This window comes from Sparus aurata, chromosome 20 (genome assembly GCF_900880675.1).
Source record: "Sparus aurata chromosome 20, fSpaAur1.1, whole genome shotgun sequence".
Lineage (NCBI taxonomy): Eukaryota > Metazoa > Chordata > Actinopteri > Spariformes > Sparidae > Sparus > Sparus aurata.
Genome location: NC_044206.1, coordinates 15,894,622 through 15,918,724, shown reverse-complemented (window position 1 = coordinate 15,918,724; position 24,103 = coordinate 15,894,622). Strand labels below are relative to the sequence as shown.

The window sequence follows — 24,103 nt, the reverse complement described above, 5'->3', positions numbered from 1 at the left end:
AATGGAAAAAAATATGCCGACTTTGATTGGTAAATGCGTCAGTGAAATTTGACCAGAAATTCAGAAAAAGCTTTCTGTTGAGTAATATTTTATTTATTCTTGGTGTGTCGAATCAGCGCTGTCAACCGTCGTCGTGCATTTACTTGACTAACTGATGTTGTGAACATGGCGTCTCAGTGCAGCCTCTCCACCTTATTTCCTATCCAAAGTCAGCTAGATGTCGACCTAGAAGAAGCCACGACAGAACAAGAGAAGGAAAATGTTGTCTTCCAGTATCTAAAGAAACTAGACGAGAGAGGGGACCTGAAGATACCCGATTTCCAGCCAGGTTAGACCGTGTCACAGCTCCAGCACTGTCTCCCTCCATAGCAGATGTTCCACAGTTTGACTTGAGTTTGCTAACACAGCATGTCTTGACATGCTCATACAGTGTGAACACTGAAGGCTAGGGTGTCGTCTCATTTGCTATTACTTTTAAATACTTCTTTAAAATACATTTTTGGTTAATTTCAGCCCTGTCTGTACTTGTTTCTGACCATGTCAACGCCCTTTAACTTAGTGTTTTTGTTAATTAGCTAGCTAATTTATCTAACTCCCAAAGCAGCAGGTGGTATAGTCAGTCAAGGGGCTAGCAACAAAGACTAACTTTAGATCTAAATGAGAGCAGCTGCTTTGTGTATTTTTATTATTATTTTTAAACTGTGATTCTTCCTGTTTTGTTGCAATAGTGCATCAGCTGTTTTTTCTTTCACAGTAATGAGTGGCACAAGCCGGAAGTCACCAGGCTTCATTCTCTTTAATGCATATATCTTCCGCAGGGAATTGTTAGCATGCAATCTACATGCTAATTCCTACAAAAGGCACCTTGAAATTGTTTGTTGTTGTTGTTGTTGTTGTTGTTGTTTGTTGTTCCTTTAAAAAAAACGTGAAAAGGTGCTGTAACCTCATCAAACAATTTGAATAATGATGTTTCATGGTTGAAAAATAAAAAAAATGGTTGTCAAATATATCAGTCTTTTTAAAAAAAACAAAAACAAAAGAAAAGCTTCTGCTGTCAACTCTGCTGTTAGGTCCTCTGTTTAGTCTTGCAGCATGTTGGCAATATCTCATCACACCAGTAGATGGGGATCTACAGTAGATCATCAAACTACAGAATAGACACGGCTGTATATGATCATAAACAGGCCCTCACATAACTTTTCATGACAGTTTTTTAAACTGCCTGACAGACACAAGATGTACTTTTTTCTCTCTGTGTGTATTTAGCCAGTTGAGGGATTACCTGACAGACAAGGAGGCACGACAGTAATACAGTGTTATTTAACTTGGTTACAGAAAGTGTGTCAAAATGTTAAAGAGATAAGGGCACATACTATACTTATGGCTGTTCATGTATTTGCTTTTTATCCCTATGCTTGTATAGAATTTCCTTGAATGTATCCAGTTTCTTGTTTTTGCATTGTCAAAGATGCATTAAATATCTAACAATTTACCATAGATGCAGCAAAGAATATATTTATGTTCCTTGGTGCCATAATGTCTTCATCAAGTAGAACTTTGATACCAGTTTACACAACACCGATAAGAAAGGGCGGAATTGACCTTATTGTGGTTACTTTGAAATGAAGAGAGCTATGAAAAATAAGGGGTAACCCAATTTCTTGATTATTTAACCTGTACTTAACCAGGTCAAATGCTACTGAGGTTAAGACTCTTCTTACACATTACAAAACTTGTCAGCAACACAAATAAATGGACCACAATGTTCAGACCAAATAATAAGAAGGTTGTGTTCATTATTGTCAAGCACTTTATGCCAGATTTTGGTGCTCAGTTAGCTGTAAAAATATGAACAAAACATACACAATCCATATCTGCAGAATAAATTAATAGGGTTTATTAGCTTCGTAGCACTTTTGAAGCTGTGAGTACTTTCAAGTCATTTGCTTTGATCCATCAACTTTTTACAAAATAACATAAATGCAGTATCAGGCCTACCCACACAGACAGATATACCCGCACAGTGATGGGCACTGTAAAGCATTTTGCCTGCACTGTGACTAAACATAATTAATAAGATGACAGCATCATTTTCCACTCTGTGATTTGCTCCAGGCTTGGAATGGCTGAACACGGAGGGGCCTCTGTCTTTGAACAAGGAGCTGGCTGGGAAAGTGGTGCTGCTCGACTTCTTTACGTACTGCTGCATCAACTGCATGCACATCCTGCCTGACCTGCACCGGCTAGAGAAGAAGCACTCTGTCAAAGGTATGATGGACTTTACTTTGGTTTCAAGTAGGGACATGCTTCAATGTCTTGATCCTAAAAGGGCTTGAGAGATTATGCAGAGGTGTAGGGTGGTACACAGTCTCATATGGCTGATTTGCGAGGAAGAATATAACATTTTACACCATAATAATGAAGCTATACGATGTGGGAAAATAGGACAATCTCTCAGTTGTGTCCCACTTTTGAAATTAAGCGGAATCAAAGCACAAACTGAATGACGTGTTGATGAATTAATTAGTTAAATTAAGATAATTATGAGAGATGAGTTGATATTCAAATTAAGTCGTGCTGTTACCAGCCACCTTGAAAAGCTTTGTTGGTCAGTTTAGTTGAAGCCATTTGAAAGAAGCGAACACTGTCCTCTAATTTTTGTGCGTTTGGTTTCTCACATGTTCAGTTGTGCACAGTTTTTTTTTTAAAGCAATGTTACTGGATAGCTATAAAAATAAATAAGTGTAAATTTAATAGTCAAGTGTGCCTGTGATCCTTCCTATCAAGCATTACCCTGCATTTCAGCGGATTTGCTTGTATCTTCAACTGGCACTGGCTGATTGAAATGAAAAAGATAAGGTTGGCGTTATCCTTTTACTATTCAATAAGTGCATTTTTTTTAGAGCACCAATTGTTATATTCGGCCTGATGTACAACTACCTACTCAACGATAAGAAGTTTTCAGTCTTTACAGAGCCTTACAAACTGACAGAAGGTATGTAATTAATTAATATGAATGTGTCAGTGCAAAATAGATGTGACTGTTCAGAAAAGCATCAGCCACTTCTGTCGATGGATTTCATCTTATTATGCTAAAATAGGCTGAAATCAGTCAGATATATAGATAGATACTTTATGGCCCTCGAGGGATATTTGGACATCCAGTAGCTTATATAACACATACAAAATGTCAATACAAACAAGAATACAAGAAAACAGTTTCTACCTGTGGCATAGATGTTTAATGGGTTAATTTGAAGTGATATAAGTGGGTAAGCCAAAATGCTGACTAGTAAACGTTTCAGTAAAGTGACGTCTCTCTCCTGCCAAATCATAACAAATTGAATACTTCCAGAGAGCGGCACTGGCCTGCCAGACTGCATTTAAATGCATCCCTTATAGTCGGACTAAAGGTACAGTGGACCTCCCAATGGGCAGTGGCCTGGCAGGCCTTACTGAGAGAACACAATTCCATCAATACCTTATTATGTGTCGTCATGCTGCGTCATGGGAACATGTGTAAGTTCAGTGGGGCAGAGAAAGTGTAGTGCTTCAACCCAACTTCTCCCGTCTTCTTTTCCAAGAGCGTGAGGGCCCTTATCTGAGCTGTGAAGAGAGAGTTACTAAAAATATTTCCAAGCTGCAGAGTCAGTGGGGCCCATAATTGTACCCTGCCTGCTGTACTTCACTGTATGGCTCTTTATATAGCCACTCCATGTTAAGCATAATCGCATCCGTCTGACTCTGGCATCCTGCTGACACTTCCAAGGGATCATCTGAGGAAGTTGTTCAGCTTGAAATTCAGTTGTGAGTCTGGCAGGATACAGAACACAAACACACACACACACACAAGCAACTCAGTGGCATCGCACATTATCACACTTGTCTTATCTTTGGCACTGCTATGGGTACATTCTGTTTGCTGCCCTGGTCAGTGAGGTGTGGGAGCCACCCTGTCCAGTCACTCCCACAGTATACCCACCCACCCATCGTCACTGCAATCTGTGCTGGTACTATACTGCTTGGCACAGGCCATGGGTGACGAAATCCTCTGCAGATAGCGTGAGCTTGAAGGTTTGGAATTGTGTGTTGTTTTTGCTTCTGTTGAGGGGCAGCTCAGCGATGAGTTAATGTAAAGGAAATGTCCAACTTACGCCTTTTATGGAGGTCAGGGGGCTTTGAAATCTAAATTTAATATGTGAAAATTGTTAAGTCTCCAGTCTTTTTTTGTCATTGTGGGCAAAGCGTCATCAGAAGCCTGCTCATAAAGCTGATCCAGGTACAATGCAAAGCAGAGTTTCAAATCGAAATGTAAAAAAAAAAATTGTGTCTCCTTATGTTTAAAATAATAAACATAAACAGCAAAATAATGTAATACATCCTTGAAAACTGTCATAGCAACGTGTTACAGTTCGTATCTGGGCTTCTGTACTTGTGTCTTTTTTTAATTTGAATTTTCAAAATATTGATCGTAATATGGATAAGGATCACGCTTGAGTCCATGTGAATAAAGTAAAATCAGAATAACAAGGTGGCTTTTGACATTTCTGTTGCTCCTCTCAGGCTCTGTTCGCACACAGTTTGGTGCAGTTTTTGAATCACATGAGCGAGAAAGTGTTTCAGTAGTTTCACGCCAACTTGCAGACAGCAAGGACACTTAAACAAGATATCTGCACCACAAAGGCACGGCTCAGCTCCTTTTATTGCTATAAAGAGTATCACCAAAAAAACATTTCCCCCACAGTTTTAGGCAATTTAAGTTACATAACATTGGAACATCGGTTGTCAATCGTAACCAATTGCATTCGTTGTTTGGATAATAAGCATAGTGTTAGTGGTCTTTGATGACTACTGAGAAATAACACAGATAAGCAATAAGAGTCTGGAGGCAGTAGAAGTTTTCCAAGAAGCTCGGCGAGACCTACGTTATTTCAGGCTGGAGTGTTACTGGCTTGATAACAAAGCAAGACCCTTAATGTTTTTTAGTAGAAAATTGCATCAGTTTCCCTTTCGTCTTGCACATCTTTGTGTGTTAACTTGTTATTCAAGCTTATGCAACTTTTTACAAAAAAACTATTTTAGTGGGATCAGGAGATGGACACGAGTTTGAAACATTTGTGTGTCTTTGAGTTACTGTCCTACAGTTAATTAACGTACTTGTGTGCTTTTTGTGAGGGAGTTAAGGTAAAGTATCAAAAATATGTCCTAAAAATTTGGAAACTGCTTTAAATTTTTCTTTGTCTCTCTCAGATGGACTGATTATTGTAGGTGTACATTCGGCTAAATTCCCCAATGAAAAGGTGAGTGTTTTCTTTCTTCGTTCTCTTTTTTAACTTTTGAGTATCTAGTTGTGCTTTCTGTCTGCATTTTCACAACTGCGTGACAAAAATACTTTGGGATTGCTAAATTTGAGTATGATACAAGACAGTCCGTTATCAACATAAACCACTCATTCCTAAGGCAGGAAATGTACGAATGCATGACAGACTGATTTGGTGATATTCATCAGAATTATCATAGACGATGTAATTTATTTAAATCATTTAAAAAATGATGCCCAAATCTTGTGAAAATCCCTGTGATACTGTTGATCATTCTCCTTGATCCTTAATGAAACTGTTCGACAATGTGGCACACAGTAATAGACAATAAAGAATGAGCTCTGTGCTCCTGTAGTGCTGCTGTAGGGATCATATGTTCTTAATATGCACAGTGCTTCCTCTGCTTATTTCTGAGAATACTTTGGGACAGCTTTTGCCTAAACTCCCTGCAAGAGTGTCAGGTTTTATTTATATAACAACTTGTTAAATAATCAAATAGGTGACTGAATTGCTTTGCTTTTATAATCCATTAATTAATTCGTTATTTATTAGACAAATTTGAAAATCAGTTTTGGGTTCTTGTTTCCTTATTGGTAGGATTTAATACCTGGCTATATTGAAAGGGTAATACCACCAATTTTATACATTAAAGTTAACAGGTCTTACAGAATACTGCTACATAATGTATTAACAAAAAAAGTTGAAAAAAGGCACCAGGTTTTGAAAAGCACTCCACTATTGCATTCCTGTAACACTGTTGGACGATTTGTTACAGCAGAACCAGAGATACCACCTATTCTTTTTCCTTTTTGAAACCTGGCACCTACATTACCCACAATACATCTTAGCCACTTGAGAGACATAACTGGAGGCAATTTATCATATTTCCTGCAGCCTCCTCTGGACCTGTAAACGCACTTTTAAGGGTAGAATTGGTGGAGTTAACCTTTAATATTTTACATCCTTTGGGTCTTGAAAATTGAAAAAATGATTTGACTAATCTTTAAATTAATTGAAAATAATTTAGTCACAGATCTTTGCTGATGTGTATGTTTGTATCGAACCCTTCAAAGGTCGTGGACAACGTCCGCAGCGCTGTGCTCCGCTACGACATCTGCCACCCAGTGGTGAACGACAGCGAGGCGCTCCTCTGGCATGAGCTGGAGGTGTCCTGCTGGCCCACACTGGTCTTACTGGGCCCACAGGGCAACCTGCTCTTCTCCCTGGTGGGCGAAGGCCACCGCGACAAGCTAACACTCTTCACTGACTGCGCCCTCCGTCACTACGGGGAGCAGGGCCTGCTGAAGGCACACGCAGTGGGGATCAAGCTGTACCGAGACTCCCTGCCACCCAGCATCCTGTCCTTTCCTGGAAAGGTGGCCATAGACAGCAGCAGGAAAAGACTGGCCATAGCAGACACCGGGCATCACCGAATTCTGGTGGTGTCCTCGACCGGACAGCTGTTACATGTCATAGGAGGTAAGAAGCAGGAAACAGGAAGAACAGGGGCTTACGGTCCGAGTTGAATGTGTACCAGCCTTCAATAGGCTTTCTTCCACTCTTTGTCATTTTGAAAGAAAGGACGTACATTTGTGCAAACGTAATCAGTTGTGGATTAAAACATCAAATATTGTTTTTGCTTTGTAATATTCAGCATCTTTACAAATTAAACAGCAATATTTGAGCATTACTGATATTTTTAGAGTGCTCACATGCCTCAACAAATCTCCGAGGAGCCACATGATAGTCTGTGTTGTCCCAAGACCAACAGAGAGGTTGGCAGCAGCAGGGACCAGAACACACTGGGAACTGGCACTGAGCTACGTGTGGACAAAATGGGTAGAAATTATGTTTGTCGGTTGACCCCACTCAGCCTGTTCTCACATAGTATGAGAAAGGATATTTTAATACGAGTTATAATAATAATATGTATAACAACATTCAAGTTCAAAGCAAATCTCAAAGATGTCATTTTGTAGGACAGATTCTTAAAAAAAGGTCTTTTGTTGTTGTTCTGTCTGTATGGGCTGACAGTGAGCTGTGGTCCAGAAGGTTGTGTCCTCCATTTAACTGAACTAGAGGACGTCTTCCTGAGCATGTTAGTGACATGCGGTACATTAGATTAAATAGACCACAGTCACAAATCAAAATAACGAAGCCACTTAAAGAAATGAAAGACCACCTGTGGTACAGCTATAAACAGGGAAGTGTGTGAACATATCATGACCTATAATATCTCTTCTTTTTCTGCTCAAAGTTTAGGTGTGGATATATAAGAAGAAATTGAAACTGCCCTTCCTCAGTAACCGTTTAATTTCAAAAACTTGATGAGCACAGTTCATACAAAAATCCTGAAATAATGGAAAACGCACTTTATTAACTAAGTGTTAAATCGGGGCTCCAGACTTAGTTTTCATAATGCATTTGCATTTGTGTATTTCTATTCATTTAAATCTGACACACGCAACAAGAAATTGAGATAAACTCAATTGTACCGCTGCGACGGATGAAAATGTTAGGGGAGCTTAACAGCTTTTGGGTGCTCGTGCAACTGAAATGGTTGCACCCTGAGCCATGTAAATGCCTGTTCATACCGAGTCTGATAACGGACAAGTTTCCCTGCGAAGCTCTATGATGACAGTGATCGATTATGTGGAGAATAGAAATAGAAACATATCCACTTATCTGTTATCAGAGGTGTGTTTGACGCACATGTGTTTCAGTTCAGTGAGGTAAAGAGCTTTGATGCACATACTGTAGTATGCAGAGAATATATGACCTATAAGTGAGGTATTATGTAAATTTTTTTTTTTTTTATTGGATTATCTCTTTAGGGCCTGAAAGCGGGAGACAGGATGGCGACTTGTTCGAAGCTTCCTTTAACTCTCCCCAGGGTCTGGCCATTAAAGGGGACACTGTGTACGTGGCCGACACAGAAAACCACCTGATTCGAAAGGTAGTGCTTTAAACTATATCTGCATTTTTGATAAAGAATGAATCGTATCTCTCTTGTGTTGTTGTCTTGACATTTCTCTTACAATAAATCCTGTCTGTGTGTTTTTTTCTGTCTATCAGATCGACCTGTTAGAGGGGAGAGTCAGCACTCTAGCTGGAGTAGGCGCTCAAGGCACAGACAGAGAGGGTGGGGCCATGGGACCTCAGCAGCCCATCAGCTCTCCTTGGGATGTGACTCTTGGGACTGCTGGTAAGTCTTAGGATGCTGCCCTTGCTCACGTCGCCTGCCACACACACTACCTGCTCTATTTGTTTTCTTTCGGCACGCTTCAATACAATGAATAAACCCTAAGAGAGAGGAAGAGAGAGAGGTCAGTAACAACGTATGTCTCAGAGTGCCTGCACATTGTTTACTCTTGTCATTTTGAAGTTAAGGTGAAGGTTGAAAAAGTGTTTTATCAACAGGAAGCGAAAAGATCGCACCTCTGTTGAAAAGACTTATGTGTGAATTGTGGTGGGGTCTTTTGATCGATTGTCTGCAGCTTGCATATTTAGTGCAATTTAGAAAGCACAAAAAACATACGTGGATGTTGACATTGGTATGATTAGAATCTTGAATAAAACCAAATCATAGCTTCAGATGTTCATGGTAAATTGCAAAAGAATTGAGTTTTTAAAAACAAACTCCTCCTTCTGAATCTATCTGTGAATAGGAGAGGTATCAGTGCAGGTATCGCAGATGTTCTTTAGGGATCCTTAGAGGTGGATTGAATGGGCAAATTAATTCATTGGAAGAGACACTTTAATCAATAGGATCTAATTCATACTCAGTAAACCCCTCTGCCAAAATCCTCATTTTTAGTTATTCTGAAACTATTTGAGGACAAAAAAATCAATAGTCAGAATTATTCAAGGTGTAAACTGATTTAAACTCCCTGACAAGGTCTTTTGTATTCTCCTAAAGTAATCCAAAACCTCCACTTTAAAAATTAAAGCTCAATCATCTAAACTCTCTGCTTTTATTATTTTTGCCTTGGGTATTCAGAGTTTCTCTCTTAATAACCTTTTTTTAATATTTGCCCCCTCAGTGCCTCTTTCTTTTTATCAAAGAAGAAAGCATTTTTAATTCAGCTTTTGAATCTCTCACACCTTTTGTCTCTCAGGCTTCATTTAGACCAAATCAAGTGCGGATTGTGCATTTAGGTTTTGGGCCGTAGGGGCTGGCTGGTAATAAAACGCAGCAGCCCTGCAGCGCATAGTTGGAACAGAATGAACTTCTGGAGAAGCGTAATTTGGTGTCACACTGCACACATAAACCACCGATCAGACCGCCTGATCAGCAGTAATCTTGTCTAAGCTGTTCACGCTAAATTTATGAAATTACACTATTATGTGTTTTCTTGTAAATTCTGGTTTACACGGGTGGAACAAATACTGTCCTGTAGGCCAAAAAGGACACATGCACCAACGTGCAGTAATCCGCCGAATTGCTCTGTGTATCTGTTGTGTTGCCCGGTGCCTCGGACAACATGCTGCTGTCAGAAGACTGCACCAGCCGCGTGGAGAAAGAGCTCTTAGTTTCAAGTGTCTCATTTTAAGCTCCTGGCAGGAGTTCACGGATCAAATCGATGACACTCTCCCATTTGTGCCAGTCTTCTCAGACCGCCGCAACCCTGCGCTAATCGCCGCAATGCCCAATTAGATCTGATATTAGGCCTAAATGTGAATGTACTGTATGTCTTGTGTTTGCGTCAGGCCTTTTTTTTTTTTTTACTATATTTTTTTGTCCTTTAAGCCTTTAAATAGCTTTATTGTAAGCACAGCTGAAGAGATGACAGGAAACAGGACGAGAGAGAGGGGGAGTGACACGCGGTAAAGTGGTGGTCTTGAACCCGAAGCCGCCGCAGCGAGGGCAAAGCCTCTGTGTGTTGGACGTCCGCTCTACCAACTGAGCTAAACGGTGTCCACATCAGGCCTTTTTACCTGCAGGTAGACAAAGAGTTTTCACCCTACACAGCAATATATATAAACACCTGTAATCGGTGCTATACATTATTGCAGAATTATTTTTCATTCCAGGTAGGACATGATACTGGTCCCTCTTCTTGACCTACGTAAGCAAAGAAAGCCATCAGCGAGAAGATTGGCTATTTCTGAATAGCAGTTGTAGTTATCCTTAATGCCTGTCACGGGGTTGGATGTAGACTTTTCTGTGTTTTATAAGTCTTAAAATCACAGCTATTTATATGACGGGAGCACTGAGGCTGAAACAAGTCAAGAAGCTCCCCTGTAGTCTGGTTATGGCACTTAAAAGATAATTTCTCTTTTTGCGCACGGGCTGCCAGAATCAACAACACATTTGAGGTGGAGGGGCATCAATAAATGGTTGGAACAGTTTCTTTTTTCTCATTGTTTTTCCTTCTGTAAGCCAGATGATGCTTGAAAATCATCTTGTTCTCACTAATCGTGACATACATTATTACACTTTTTCCGGTATTACCTTGTTGTCTCTCACAATCCCTCCTGTCCCGATCAAGGTGCCATGGTCTAATTCCCTTTAGTAGAAAGAAAACCAGATTTTACTTACTCATTTTCCTCATAGATAACATATGTATTTTATCTCCAAGTAGACAGGACATTAAGGATCTCTGTGACAAACAGTGTATCAGGGTGCTTCTGTTAACGCAGCCGTGTGCAAGATTTTCATTGCCCTCATGTCTTTCCTGCGGCAAAGATGTGTTGATGAGTTACTCAAAACTCAGAGACTAATCCTTGTAGCAGCTGTAAATTATTGTGTCGCCTGTCTTTTCTTACTACGTTCTTGCCTCGGGTTAACAATGTTTACTATCAGGCATCAAAGTGCTTCTTCAGGCCTGAGGTGTGTGACATTGTGCAAATCAAACAAAAGATGAAAGTGTGCACTTGGACCTAGTTGTTTGTTCTGCCTTTGGCGAATACTGTACTCACCATCCATAAGTTTGCACGTTAGAGGAATGTTGATTGATCAGAGTCACGTGAATTGAACGTTGTAATCATAGGAACTTTAGTGGCATAAGCATTATTATTTCTCCCTCACACACAGTCAGCAGAGTACAGAGTCAGTCTTTGTCACGTTTTCTGCACATGCTGACGGATGGCACAACCTGCTGGTTTGCACATCACCACATGGCGGGAGGATGTGGAATCAGACCTTTAACGCCACTTACATTGTCCTCGGAGAGAACACCCAAACACTCATTGTATATTCATGATTTATTCACCATGTGCATGAATATTTAAACAAGGGGACCTCACACCTTTTGAACTGAAAAGCACTACAGTGTCACTGATGCTGCAAGTCAGGTGCCGGAGTTGTCGAATGTTCCTGACAGTCCACCAGATGTGATCAAGAAGGGCTGAGCTCTGTGCTGCATTAAAAATACAACGGACATACTGTGTCTGTATCCATCGCGGTGACAGCGTTGTCTCTCTGGGGCGACCATCTGAGGTGACATATGGCCTTTGTCAGACAGGCTGCCGTCACTTAAACCTGCACGGCTGCATTTCTGAGTCATTTCTGACGAGCACCAAACAGTCACAGCTTTTTCAAACCATAAAATCACAAGAGATATTTATTTTTGATAGTGTAAGAATAATTGATTAGTTTATTTAGAAAGAAAGAAAGAAAAAGAAAATTGTAATTATAGCTCTAAGTAAGCCTACCAAAGACAACTGAAAGGACTTTTTATGCGACTGGTAGACAGCCAAGAGCAGCGATACAAGTTTCCTGTTTCAGAACTCAGAGTGTGTTTTTTTTCTGTGTGATTGTATGCATGTGCGTGTGTAGGCGGTGTTGAGGATAACGTGCTGTGGATAGCCATGGCAGGGACCCACCAGATCTGGGCTTACTTCCTAGCAGATGGGAAACTGCCCAAAGGAAGGTGAGAGACGGATGCATGACCACCATGGCCACTTGGCAGGGGCCACCATTCAAATCCACTAATAACTAACATTGAAAAGAAAAGTCCCTCACCTCACTTGTTTTATGTGTGTAGCTGGCCGTTTCACAGGAAGTCAAAAAAATTGTAACAAATGTCAATTGTCTTTTCATAACAACATAAACAGTGAGTCCAAAGCAGGGATGTGCGTGCGATGGGCAGGCAGCGGCAACGAGGAGAACCGAAACAACTCCTACCCTCACAAGGCTGGCTTCGCTCAGCCTTCAGGCCTGGCTCTAGCCCCGGAGGAGCCCTGGAGCTGTCTGTACGTGGCCGATAGTGAAAGCAGCACCATCCGCACGCTGGCCCTGAAGGATGGCGCCGTCAAGTCGCTGGTCGGGGGAGAGAGAGACCCAATGGTGAGTGTGCAATTATTGATGGGTAGATGGAATGAAGTTTTAGCAATTTTTCCTACTTTTTCTACTCTTTGTAGATTATTTCTTTATTCCAGGATTGGAAAGCGACCAAAGTTAAGGTGAATTTAACTTTAAAACATGACCTCATCTGTGAACATTTGTGAGTCACGTCAGATAGATTGTCTGGTGTGTTGTCTGCCAGCGAGTTTGACCGCCAGATCATTAAAGCATCTTTTTTGTTTTGACGAAGAGACCCCTATCAATAAAAATCACATATTGTGCATGTAAGGTCCATGAATTCTCTCTTACCTGGTCAGGGTTTAAAAAAAAAGTGTTCATTTTAGTGTTTCTCTGAGAGGAGGAGAATTTATTATCTATTGATATTGATAAGAATGTAGTGAACAGCAGTTTGACCATTAGGTAGAGGAAATTTAAAGCCCATCCACAGAGCAGCCTGCATGAAATACAGAACCCCTCATGCGTTGTTTTCAATGACAGTACGTCCTGTACCTGACTTTACCCCCATTCATCAGCAGCAGACACACTGTAAAACCTGCGCATTGATCCACCACACCACCAGCCACAGAAAACACTTCAGCAGTTGTTATGAAAAATGTTACGCAAAAAGCTTTGGATAACTCCTAGGCAATCACAAGGGTTCAGGGCCAATTCTCCTTAGATGGAAAGTATTGATTTAAGAAATAAAAGCCATAAATAAACACTGCCTCTCTTGTTTGTAGCTGAAGCCTGAAAACAGTTTTTTGGTTGTACTTTAATGTCCTCACAGTCAATCTGCTGTAGTTTTCTTTTCCTGCCACACTTGTGTATTTTTGGAAAGTCCCAAGAGCCCTAAAGCTTTTAGTCGCGCACAAAAGTGGTACATAATTAACTACAGAGTTTATGTATCGTTTATTCAACATAGATGTGATTCAGCAAAACCATTTATGTGTAGTCTGCTTCCTGTAGACATGAGCTATTTAGCTGAGACAATGAAACATAAAACAGGATGAAAGCTGTTGCTGCAAGTGAATGTGCGTCTGAAGTGACAGCGTCATGTTTGCATGTTAATTGGCAGAGCATTTGCATCAGCATATGCTGCGTCTGGCCATCGTTATTCATTCCCCAGCCCCTTGAATATTTGTGTGTTTACACATTTCTTTTAGTAGGAACAGTTCATCCTAAAATCAACATTATAGCTATTTATCTATCTAGATTCACTAGGGGTCTCTGTTTCAAAAGAAAACTTAGAGAAAAAGTTTTGTGGGCACGGGGAAAAGCCACTGCTTAGAGTTTGGCGCAGAGTCGGAACCTCCTGGAGGAATATACACCCTGGGTAACATCGGATTCCTGCTCTGATCCAGAGCCGTAGCTCGGAGATTAGTTTTTTTACATTTGGGATCAAAAGGTTGCTTTATTTTCGTTCCCGTTTATCAACCTGACTACAGCAGTTGGAAGTTCATTTACTGTAATGTTCACCGCTAACTGTAGTTTGAGGGGAAATGTACTTTACCTAAAGAACCTCATCTGACAGAGAGGTGAAAAAGAAGAGAGAGTGCAGAGTTCAGTGAGAGGTTGACCTAAATTTAAACTTAAATTCGTTGTGTGCCGTTGCTTCCTAATGTTGGGTTATGTAATATGAATATAAGTATAAACACTTGCGTGAGTAACAAGACAACAATATTAACCACTGCTGAAGAAAATGAGTCCGTTGTGACTCGGGCACAAATGTTCACAGGCAAGGTTATGTTTTAATTTGTGTGACAAGTTAGTAGCTTCCATCCTCTGACTCTGGAAGCTTAACCGATGACTGAGTGATACGCACCGTTAGCTGGGGTGAAATTGTTGATTTCTCTGGATTGGAGCATTGTTGTTTGGGTACAAATAAGTACACAACCTGACGAAATATACAACAAAGTTCTGGTCATTTTTAGAACAGTTAAAAGTTAGTCAAAAACTGACGCTTTGGGAAGGCGTCAGTCATAGACGAGCTGGGAGTGAGACTCAAAAATCAACTTTTCTCAACTAATAGGTCGTTTTAATGTAGAATTCTTACATGTTATATTTTAAATGAATCTTCTTTCAGGGAACAAAAGAACACAACAATCTTTGCTCCTAACAACATGTTTACAAGTTTACATTTTGTCATAAGTGCTCCAGAAGAATATACAGTAGAATTTGCTAACAGTGCTGTAGACTTGTAATAATTTGCCAGTCTCACATAGAGCTGGATAAGAAGACTGATATCATTCTGAAGCCTGTGTGCTAAATATGAAGCCGGTATTGATCTTTCCATCTAACTTCTGGTGAGAAAGCCAATAAGCCTATTTCCCAAAATGTTGAACTATTCCCTTTAACATGTCTATATTTATCAAATGAAAGTTCTTGAGTCATGAGGTTTCATGCTGTCTTTCAGTACGTCCGGCCTTAGTTTGAACTTCCTTCACACTACATTTTCACATTTCCGCTAACAGCTGAATCTCCATCTGAAAACAGAGGTCACAAGCGAAGCCACTGGTGATTAGACTGATTCCGCTAGTGCCATAATAGATTCTCCAAAGATTTCATTTCCTCTATCAGGTGGGACTGTTGAGCCAACTCTGTATCTGAGCAGAGGCAGTGAGCTGTGTAGTATCAAGAGAATCTTTGTTTTATATCAGATTGTAAACAGTTTTTTTTGTTTATTGAGCTAAGTGATGCAGAACGAAGAGTCATTAATTTCAGTTCTTTATGTGACAAATTGGTTGTTGATTGGCTGTAAAAGTAATTTATCTATTTGGGTAATGTTGACCTGAAAAACAGCCTGCGGCACGAGGAGCTGTTTCACTTAATTAGCTTTTTGCAACTTTGAACGAAACCACAAGTAATCATTTTAAGACACTTTCTTCCACATGATCAGAGAATATTCCCCTTTGTTACATTTTAGGTTTTACATTTATCGTTGATGTTACAGCACTTTTCTTTAAAACTATTCTAAAGCTTCTCAGGTATGACTCATCAAACTGTTTTTAAGCGCAGTTACTAACGCAATTTAAAGAAATTGTCATCTTTCTGGTGTTTCTTACAAATGTGGCTAATTAATTCTGGTGTTGGTGTTCTTGTGTGATTGATTCAGCCATTTTTAAAGATACTTACACCATGTGATGTCAATAAGAAATTATTATTTACAGTATATTACAGAGGCTTGAGCTTGGAAAACCAAAAAAAGGCTCTTTCTTAATGACCAAAAAGCCCCCTGCTTTCCTTTCCAAAACTGAACATTTAGTTTGGATAGTCTGCTCTTTCACCTACACTGAGGTTAAACAAGGTGTCACAAGTTGCAGTTTGGGCATTTCTATGTTTTATATCTCTTATTTGATCTCCTCTGAACCTTTTGCCTCCTTTGTACTAGAACCTTTTTGCTTTTGGGGATGTGGACGGCAAAGGGGTTGATGCAAAGCTGCAGCATCCTCTCTGCGTTGCCTGGGCTCCCGAACAAAGCCTGCTCTATGTGGCTGACTCCTACAACCACAAGGTAACTGCTGCATGTCACAAGGCTTTTAAACCCCTAACATTTGATGCTTCTCATCTTAAGTCTTTATGTTTTTATGGTGTTTTGATTGTGTCAACGTGCCTCTGTGATTCTGTTCAGATCAAGGTGGTGGATCCAAAGACAAAGCAGTGTAGCACGTTAGCAGGGACCGGAGAGGCCGGAGATACTCTGGGCCCTGAATTTAACAAGTCCTGCTTCAATGAACCCGGAGGAATCTGTGCCGGCGACGGCGGCAAGCTTCTCTACGTGGCCGATACCAACAACCACCGAGTGAAAGTGCTGGACCTGGCCTCCAAGACTGTCTCACTGGTGAGGACTTGGTGTGTGTGTGTGTGTGTGTGCGTGCGTGTGCACGTGTGCATGCCGGTGTGTGTGTGAGAGAGAGAGAGAGAGAGAGAGAGAGAGAGAAGCTCCCTTCCAACCTTGGGAAAGCACTTTAACCTTGTCCACTTTTGTTCTTAATCTACCTTAAAAGCCTTTGTACTTCAAGAGTTCGGATAAAGGTAACAAGGACAGGAAACTGTAAGTGTCTTTTTAATCCAAACTTCCAAATCTCTCTCTCTCCTGTCCAGCTCCCCATCTCCATGGACTGCACAGACTCTGTACCTTCAAAGCTTTCAGGTCCTGCCAAAGCACCTACGTTGCCTAAATCAGCCGCCAGGAAAGAAATGCCAGCAGTGGCGGTGTCTGCAGGTCAGACTCTCGTCATGTCGCTCAGCCTGACGCTTCCAGAAGGAACCAAACTGACTGAAGAGGCTCCCAGCTGCTGGGCTCTCTCAGCTGAGGGTGAGACACAGTTTAATTATTGTTAGAAATGTCATGGATGTAAATGTTTAATTCACATTGACCCTGTATGTACATTTGACAGCACAAATGAAAGGCATCTTGCAGTTCACCGAGCTGAGGTTTGATAAAGTTTTTCCAATGTCACATTTATAGGGCCGCACAGCTTGAAACATCGCAGTATGACCAAATCGTAGGAGCTGCAATTTGTTTAACAAAGTTAAAATGTGTGAGCAAACGGCGTTATGCAGAGATGTCCTGGCCTACAAATCTTGTTCTCCAGATGTGAGAAAACACATTTCTTTGGTACAGACACTAAACAATGTTGCAATTAATGGTTTTTCAGCAAAAAATACAAATTATGATGCAAAAATGGACATTCCATATAAGATGGATAAATAGATAAAAACTTTATTCATCCCGAGGGAAATTGTAGACGTCCAGTAGCTACACACACATACACACACATACACACAAATTTCACCCACATAAAAACAGATCACTCACAAAAATATATTAGTAAAAAGTAAAAAGAATATGAAGAAGACAGTGCAGGGATATAATCAGTGCAAACTCTGCTTGTTGTTAAATTCATGAACCATATTGCAATTGTAACATCTGTCAAAATAGTTATGATTTTTTTTCCCACCATATCGTTCAGCCCGGGTTGTACGGCGCGTATAAAGTTTACAGTGACAATGGTGGCAGATTTAGCACTTGATAATGGACGACTAGTTTATATGTGATGCAGTGTGAAGCGGATCCCTGGTATGACAGACAGAACAGCTTGATATCTGAACATTTTAGATTTGACTGAATTAATGCTAACGTTACGACTGCAGATTGTAAACTAGTTAGCCGGACATGCTATGATAAGTTTTCAGCTTACGTTATAGCTAATTCTTTACTCTTTTGTGCAAACCAGCTCGACAGCACCTGCTGTCCCTATTTAGACTCGCTAAGCTATGATCATTGGAGGGGTTTAGCTGACAGGTAGCTCTGAACAGACAGCAGTATTTGACAATGACTTAACAAATATTTGCCAAAGGAAAAAGTAGAAAAAGAGAGATTTAAGTAAGAGGACAGTCGGGAAGTTAAACTGACAACAGACAAATCCCAGGATCTGAAGGATTTTGCAGCCTTTGTGGAAGAGCAGTCGTCCAAACTCCCACCGTGCACGGCTCATATTTAGAATGGAGTTATTGTTTGGAAAAGGTTTCAAAATTCAGTTCGACTGCATACTTTGCTGAAGTTATTTTCTACCTTCCAGGGTAGAACCTGTCCTCGACATTTATAATGACCCTGTTCTGGATGCTAGCCACTCAAACTCTCCTACCAGGCTTTATTTCGGTCTGTGATCCACGAGTCTGTCAAAAAAGAAAAATGGAAGTGAATGATGCTTAACCTTCTTTTTCGCTGTACAACAAGCAGATTCTCACTCTGCCGGCCCACGTCTGGGACTTAAAGCTCTCAGCTGAGAGATGGAGGAATGCTTAGATCAGTCAGAGAGTCTTTTATTGCAAGTTCAATATATGGTTTTTACTGCTTTATACGATTCTAAAGGCTTTGTTCACTGTTCACAGAGTGTAATCAACAGTAGGATCCAGTGTGAAGTCATTTGAGATATGCGGTTGATGGCCCGTTCATTAGGTTTGGAACAAAAGTGTTTCATTCTGAGCGATGCAGCATGCAGTCAGCGATATCAGCGGGCTATTTTTAGAACATTTCGATAAGACGACATGCCTTAGTTCACATAATTAGCTTCCAGGCTATGTAACGTGATCCCCCGCTGTCCGATTATACCCAGTCTAGACTTAGGCTGATCAGATCAAAGCAGAGGCAGGAATTTTAATGGATCAAGTTAGAAGTGCGCGGCTGATCTAAATTGTTTTTTACTGGCTTTTTAGAAATGGCTTCCCTGGGACCTCATGTTCAGCATCGGCTTCATTAATCACCGCTGGCATGGATTTGACGGACTCTCCAGCATAATATTTTCTCACAGTTGAAGTTCGAGCCTTTTTCTTTTTCGACTTTCATTCATCTTTCAGTGCTCACGTCACTTTACTTGTCTGTTTGTCTCTAAAAATATCCCCTGTGGATCACTGAGTTCTTGTCCTCAGTCTCACACATCCTGATTCATTGGGGGTTATTTGGGGTTTAGGTTAATATTGTGAGGGGCTCCATTTAGCAGTCAGGTGTGATGCTCAACATCAAGCTAGTGCCCAAGGTGTATCTTGCCACGATCAGGCATGAATTTAGATGCTATACAGACTTCGTCATGCCACGGTGCATTGGGACCTATCCTTGTCCAAAGGGAGGATTGATCTTATTTTTTTAAGCCATGCTAAGATTTCGTTAATTGGGATGGAAATGGCAGCCAGTTGGTTGCCTAACCACTTCGGTCCAGAAGTATCTCAACAACTACTGGGTAGATTATCATGACATTTCGTTTCGTGATCAGCCGACTCTTCATATATCGCCACCAGCAGATAGACATTTGCGGTTTTATTGAAATTACAACTGTTGGTTGGATTTCCAAGACATTTGGTGACCTTCTTCTGCCATCACCAGGTCAACATTTGACTTTGTCCAGTACCCATTATATGCAAAACTCAGCTGTTCTTTGTGTTTTGTGCTTAATGATAACTGTTGGCATGCTAATACGCTAAACTAAGATGGTGAACATGGTAAACACAGACGGTATAAATGATGAGCAGAGCTCCCTGCATTTAAAACCTGCATTTTTTCTAAGGGTCAGCAGTGGGTGACTCCACTGGTTGCAAGAAGAAGTCCAGTTTCATGTAAGCTTATGAGAAAATAACCCAACTTCTCACTCAATTTAATACCCAGAGAAATGGTTTCCTCCACGATTATGGTCTCAATCGCTAGTTTCATGTCTTCTTTAATACAGCAGGATGTTGTTTCTGTAAATTATGGTCCCATTTAGAGAAGAATAGCCCATGAAGCAGGGTTTGATTTAGGGCTTGGCTTTCTAGTGATCAATAAGATGTTAACAATGGCATGTCCTCGAGTCTTCAGTCAGGTTACCTCTGGCTCAGTAAAACCACAGTGGCGATGATTGTAATGCCAACGTCAAGACTTCACAACTGTAGTCCACATACCAATAGTCGTGGTGGGGGTAAACATTACACTTGCTTAACTTGACATGTAAGCATTGTCATTCATCATGAGCTTGTTAAGGAGACATTCGGCTCAAAGCACCGCTCTGCCGAAGTACAGCCTCACAGAGCCGCTCGCACCGCTGAAGACACTTGTGAAGACTTCATGTTTCCTAATTAGCCAGATTGTATCAGACTGTTGATTTTGTCTCTTTAACAGCATTAGGACTGCACAAATTCTCTTTGTTGTTTTTCACAGGTCACGAGTGGCTGCTAGAAACTCCCGTGGTTACCGGTGACATAGTGGATCTGTCGAAGCCCCTCTCCATCTCAACCAAACTGCCAGCCGTGATAAAGGACTCAAACAGCAATCCAAGCCTCACTGTGGGTGTATGGGTGTACTACTGCATGGAAACCAGTAACGCCTGTATGATGAAAGCAGCCTCCTTCACCCAGCCTCTTCAAATAAGTGCCAGTCCTGGAGCGGAGGAGGTCACCGTGTTGTTGACTCATGCCTTCTAAAACCTCTTACCTGTCTGCGTCACAAAGCCAGCCCCCGATTCTGAAACACAGATTGTCTCTGTCAATTTGTGACAAAAATGCAATGCATACAAACCTGATTTTCAGAGGAATTTCATTTCAAACTACTCAGAAGCCCCCTTCAATCAAACCTAATGCATCAGTGCTGTAATGTCCTTGACTGTGTGGGACACTTATTACAATCGCAACATAAATATCCATCTAACTGTAAGAAAACGGTTGGTCATAGATGAAAAGTTACCTCCTTCTGTATAAAACATTGTGACAGGACTAAATTAATTCAGCAAAATAAACATACATTCTCTGGAATTGATGAGAAACTACCTAATTGGCAGAGGGTGATGATGCTGTCAACAGATTTTCTGTCATTTAATGATGTTTTGGTGGATTTTAACTATCAGGAACAAATTATAATCCGAAACCTCTGATCATCTTAATGTTTTCTGCTGAACTGAACAGCTGGATTTGGATTTCAAACACCCGACTATTTACGTTCAGTTGTTGTGGAACAATGTATGTTTTCCCACCACAGCTCCCAAGTAGTAATTTATTGAACAATTTCAGCTGTTAAAGAATCAGTAGAAGACCTCCGTTGTGTTTGAAACCGTCTCTCATGTAAATTAGAGGCGCTTTTTCTTTCAGTCCCTTGAGTAATTACATGGCTGGTGGGGAAATAAAGGAATATTTAATGGAGCTGATTTGTGACTCAGACTCAGAGAGAGGACGTTTTTATTGGCTTTCATGGGGATTATTAAGAAAGGAAACAAAATCTGCAACCTTTCCTTTAATCATCAGTGGTTGATGAGAAGTTAACTATGCAGAGACTCGCATGTTGTTTATATAAGAAAACACATTTACTATTAACTAGTTGTTTATTAGCATGCATGTTAGTAGTAAACAGGCATATTAGTCATTATAAAGCACTTTTTCAATTTCTGCTAACTTCTAGCCCAACTCAGAGTATTTCATAGTATAAGTTACTGCTTATTGATGGGAAGCAAGAAAGTTTTTCTACGTGAATTAAGATCTTAATATGGTCAGTATGAGCCTTTATAATGTTGTAGTACCCTTGTTATCTGCAACCATGAACACTTTTTTTGTTTTGTTACATAAGAATAGACTACATCCATAAGGTGTTATTAACCCTTTAATGCATTTTGCACAGTACGGTAGGCAGATATCTGGAAGCCATTTTAACCACTGAAATTGTACCAGATAGCGGATCCCCAAATCCTTGTTCATCATCCTTGTGTCTCTGGCATAACCGTTAAATGATTGTGTTCTTATAAAACCAGACAGGTAAAACATATTTTTCAACTAAATTTATGTTTTTTCTCTTTGACTTAAAATACACCTGTTCACTTCAGCGGCCATTGTATGCCAAATGGGAATATTCATCCGATTTAGAGTTCATATTTTTTGTATGTTTTATTTTAGATTATGTAGTAGTCTCAGAGTTTATCTAAAAATATGTCCAACAGGCAGAATATAACCATTGGTGCATAACAAAAAGATGTTTAAGAAAAATATTAATACAGTTACAAATTTCTCGCACATCTTATTTAGTTAGAAAATGTTGTTTTAACCTGTCTGATTCAACAGTTATTCCTGATTAATTTTTATACCATTGATGCAGGGTGTCAGCTGTATTGGGCATTTACGTAACTCCTTACGTAACATACTGTATATTGGAAAAAATTAAGTAATTGGCAGAGGAAAAACAAACACAGATTTAATCACTCATGCATGAGAGGGTTGAGAGAGAACAACTTTTCTCTTATAAGGCCCATTCTAAGTATACATGTACAAAAACGTCCTTACTTAAAATCAAAAGTATAATTAGGAGATAATTGAGGGGAAAGTCATAGTTAATGACCTAGTAGTTGTAAAATATGGTCATAATATGGTCATACATTATGACTAATACAAAAATAAGCAACTAGTTACCTGTAATTGTGTTAATAGTGTTTTCTAATATAAAGGGTTACCCACATTTTTATTATCGTGAATATTATATTATCATTGTCTCACTCCAGACTGTTAATTCACATCTTCACTGTATAGTTTTTTTAACAGTAGCATATGTCCATATATATACGTGTAGTTGCTTTAGTTTACAGTCCCTCAGCTCGGATGGTGCCTTCAGGCACACTCTCCAAGCTTATGTAAATATTTCACTGACAGCTCGTGATCTCAAACCGTTTACCAAATTCACGGTCTCGGAAAAGGTGTTTTTCTTGCTTGAAAGCTTTGTTCAGTGTCTCCACTCCATGTATGACTGATTGTACTTTTGGTTATCACTTCATTCACGACTCATTTAGACCACACGATATTGCTTACCACTTTATTAAGTAGTGAATAAAGTGCCTGGTCTCTATATGGGGGAGCAACCTCTGTGAACTGATGAAACCGACTGACTGCTGCTTAAGAAAGTCTTATTAAAACCTCTGTTTCAACAATTTATACACTCTCATCTCAAGAGGCAATTCACTTTATTATGTACTATGATATAATATAATAATGGTGTTACTGTCATTTTCCCTTATTGGTTTTCAACATTTGAAGTTACGGGGGCCTGAGAGTGTTTTGATAATCATGGCTGTCCTCACGCCTCATGACATAACTGTGCCCGTCAGACTGTTTTCATTTGGTTTGGATCACTCGGCCCAAGTGCCTTGCACAGAGGTGTGACTGCTTGGATGGCAGGAGATCGATGACACTTTAACTGCATCGAAAGCAATACCAAAATACTCCCATGATGGGGAGAAATGTTTTATTTCCCGCAAGTTATTTATTTTAAATGAGCTGCGTACGTTTCTGTTATTCCTCTGGCATTTATTTTTAATGAGCGGTAATGAGCTCGAGTGGCTGCAAATGGGCATTTAGTTCCTCATATTGTTTTCTTGTTCTCTTGATTTCTTCTCACTGTACCGCCCTTTTTGAGGCACATTTCGGAATGATTTGTACTTGTTAGTACGTCTGCTTTGTCAATACTGCACTTTAAGATGCAACCAAGTGAACTAATAAAACACTTCTATCTTGTCTTGTCTTGTGTGTGTATGTGTGGGTGTGTGTGGGTGTGGGTGTGTTTTTTTAAAGAGCATTGCTGCGATTTCACACAGATTCTTCTCGTATTCCCATCCGGATTTCCAGCCTTCGACAAATCAGGCAGGCATAACTAGGATTATTACATTAACACACTGAAAGACAGCCTCTCTAGCTATGCAAGATATTACCAAAAATGTCTGCTAATGAGCCCTCGTTAATGTGTCACGTCGCCAGGTCAAATGTGCACTGACCTCAGAGGACAGTAGATGCCTCTTGTTTTGCATCACATCCACTTTTGTGTGACGACCTCTTGAGCTTGTCTTTGGTAACAACTTCAAACACAATAGCCTTAGAGAAGCAAGTCTCAATGTTTACATGTCACATCATATGTCAAGTGATCATGTGACACCTGTTTATACCAAGACAACAACAGCTGAGGCAGTTATTTTGCTAGTACTTTATTATTATCAGTCAA

General features: G+C 40.2%; 1 protein-coding gene across 1 annotated transcript; it reads left to right on the top strand.

The window, feature by feature from the left end:
* The first annotated feature begins 151 nt into the window (after positions 1 to 151).
* nhlrc2 (NHL repeat containing 2) lies at positions 152 to 23,622 on the top strand. The gene is made up of 12 exons (XM_030401014.1): positions 152 to 328; positions 2,116 to 2,268; positions 5,251 to 5,300; positions 6,395 to 6,800; positions 8,156 to 8,277; positions 8,397 to 8,526; positions 12,103 to 12,196; positions 12,381 to 12,612; positions 15,998 to 16,120; positions 16,238 to 16,447; positions 16,711 to 16,924; positions 20,300 to 23,622. The coding sequence occupies exons 1-12, from the start codon at positions 166 to 168 to the stop codon at positions 20,560 to 20,562; spliced, it is 2,160 nt and encodes a 719-aa protein (XP_030256874.1). The 5' UTR covers positions 152 to 165; the 3' UTR covers positions 20,563 to 23,622.
* The last annotated feature ends 481 nt before the right edge of the window (positions 23,623 to 24,103 follow it).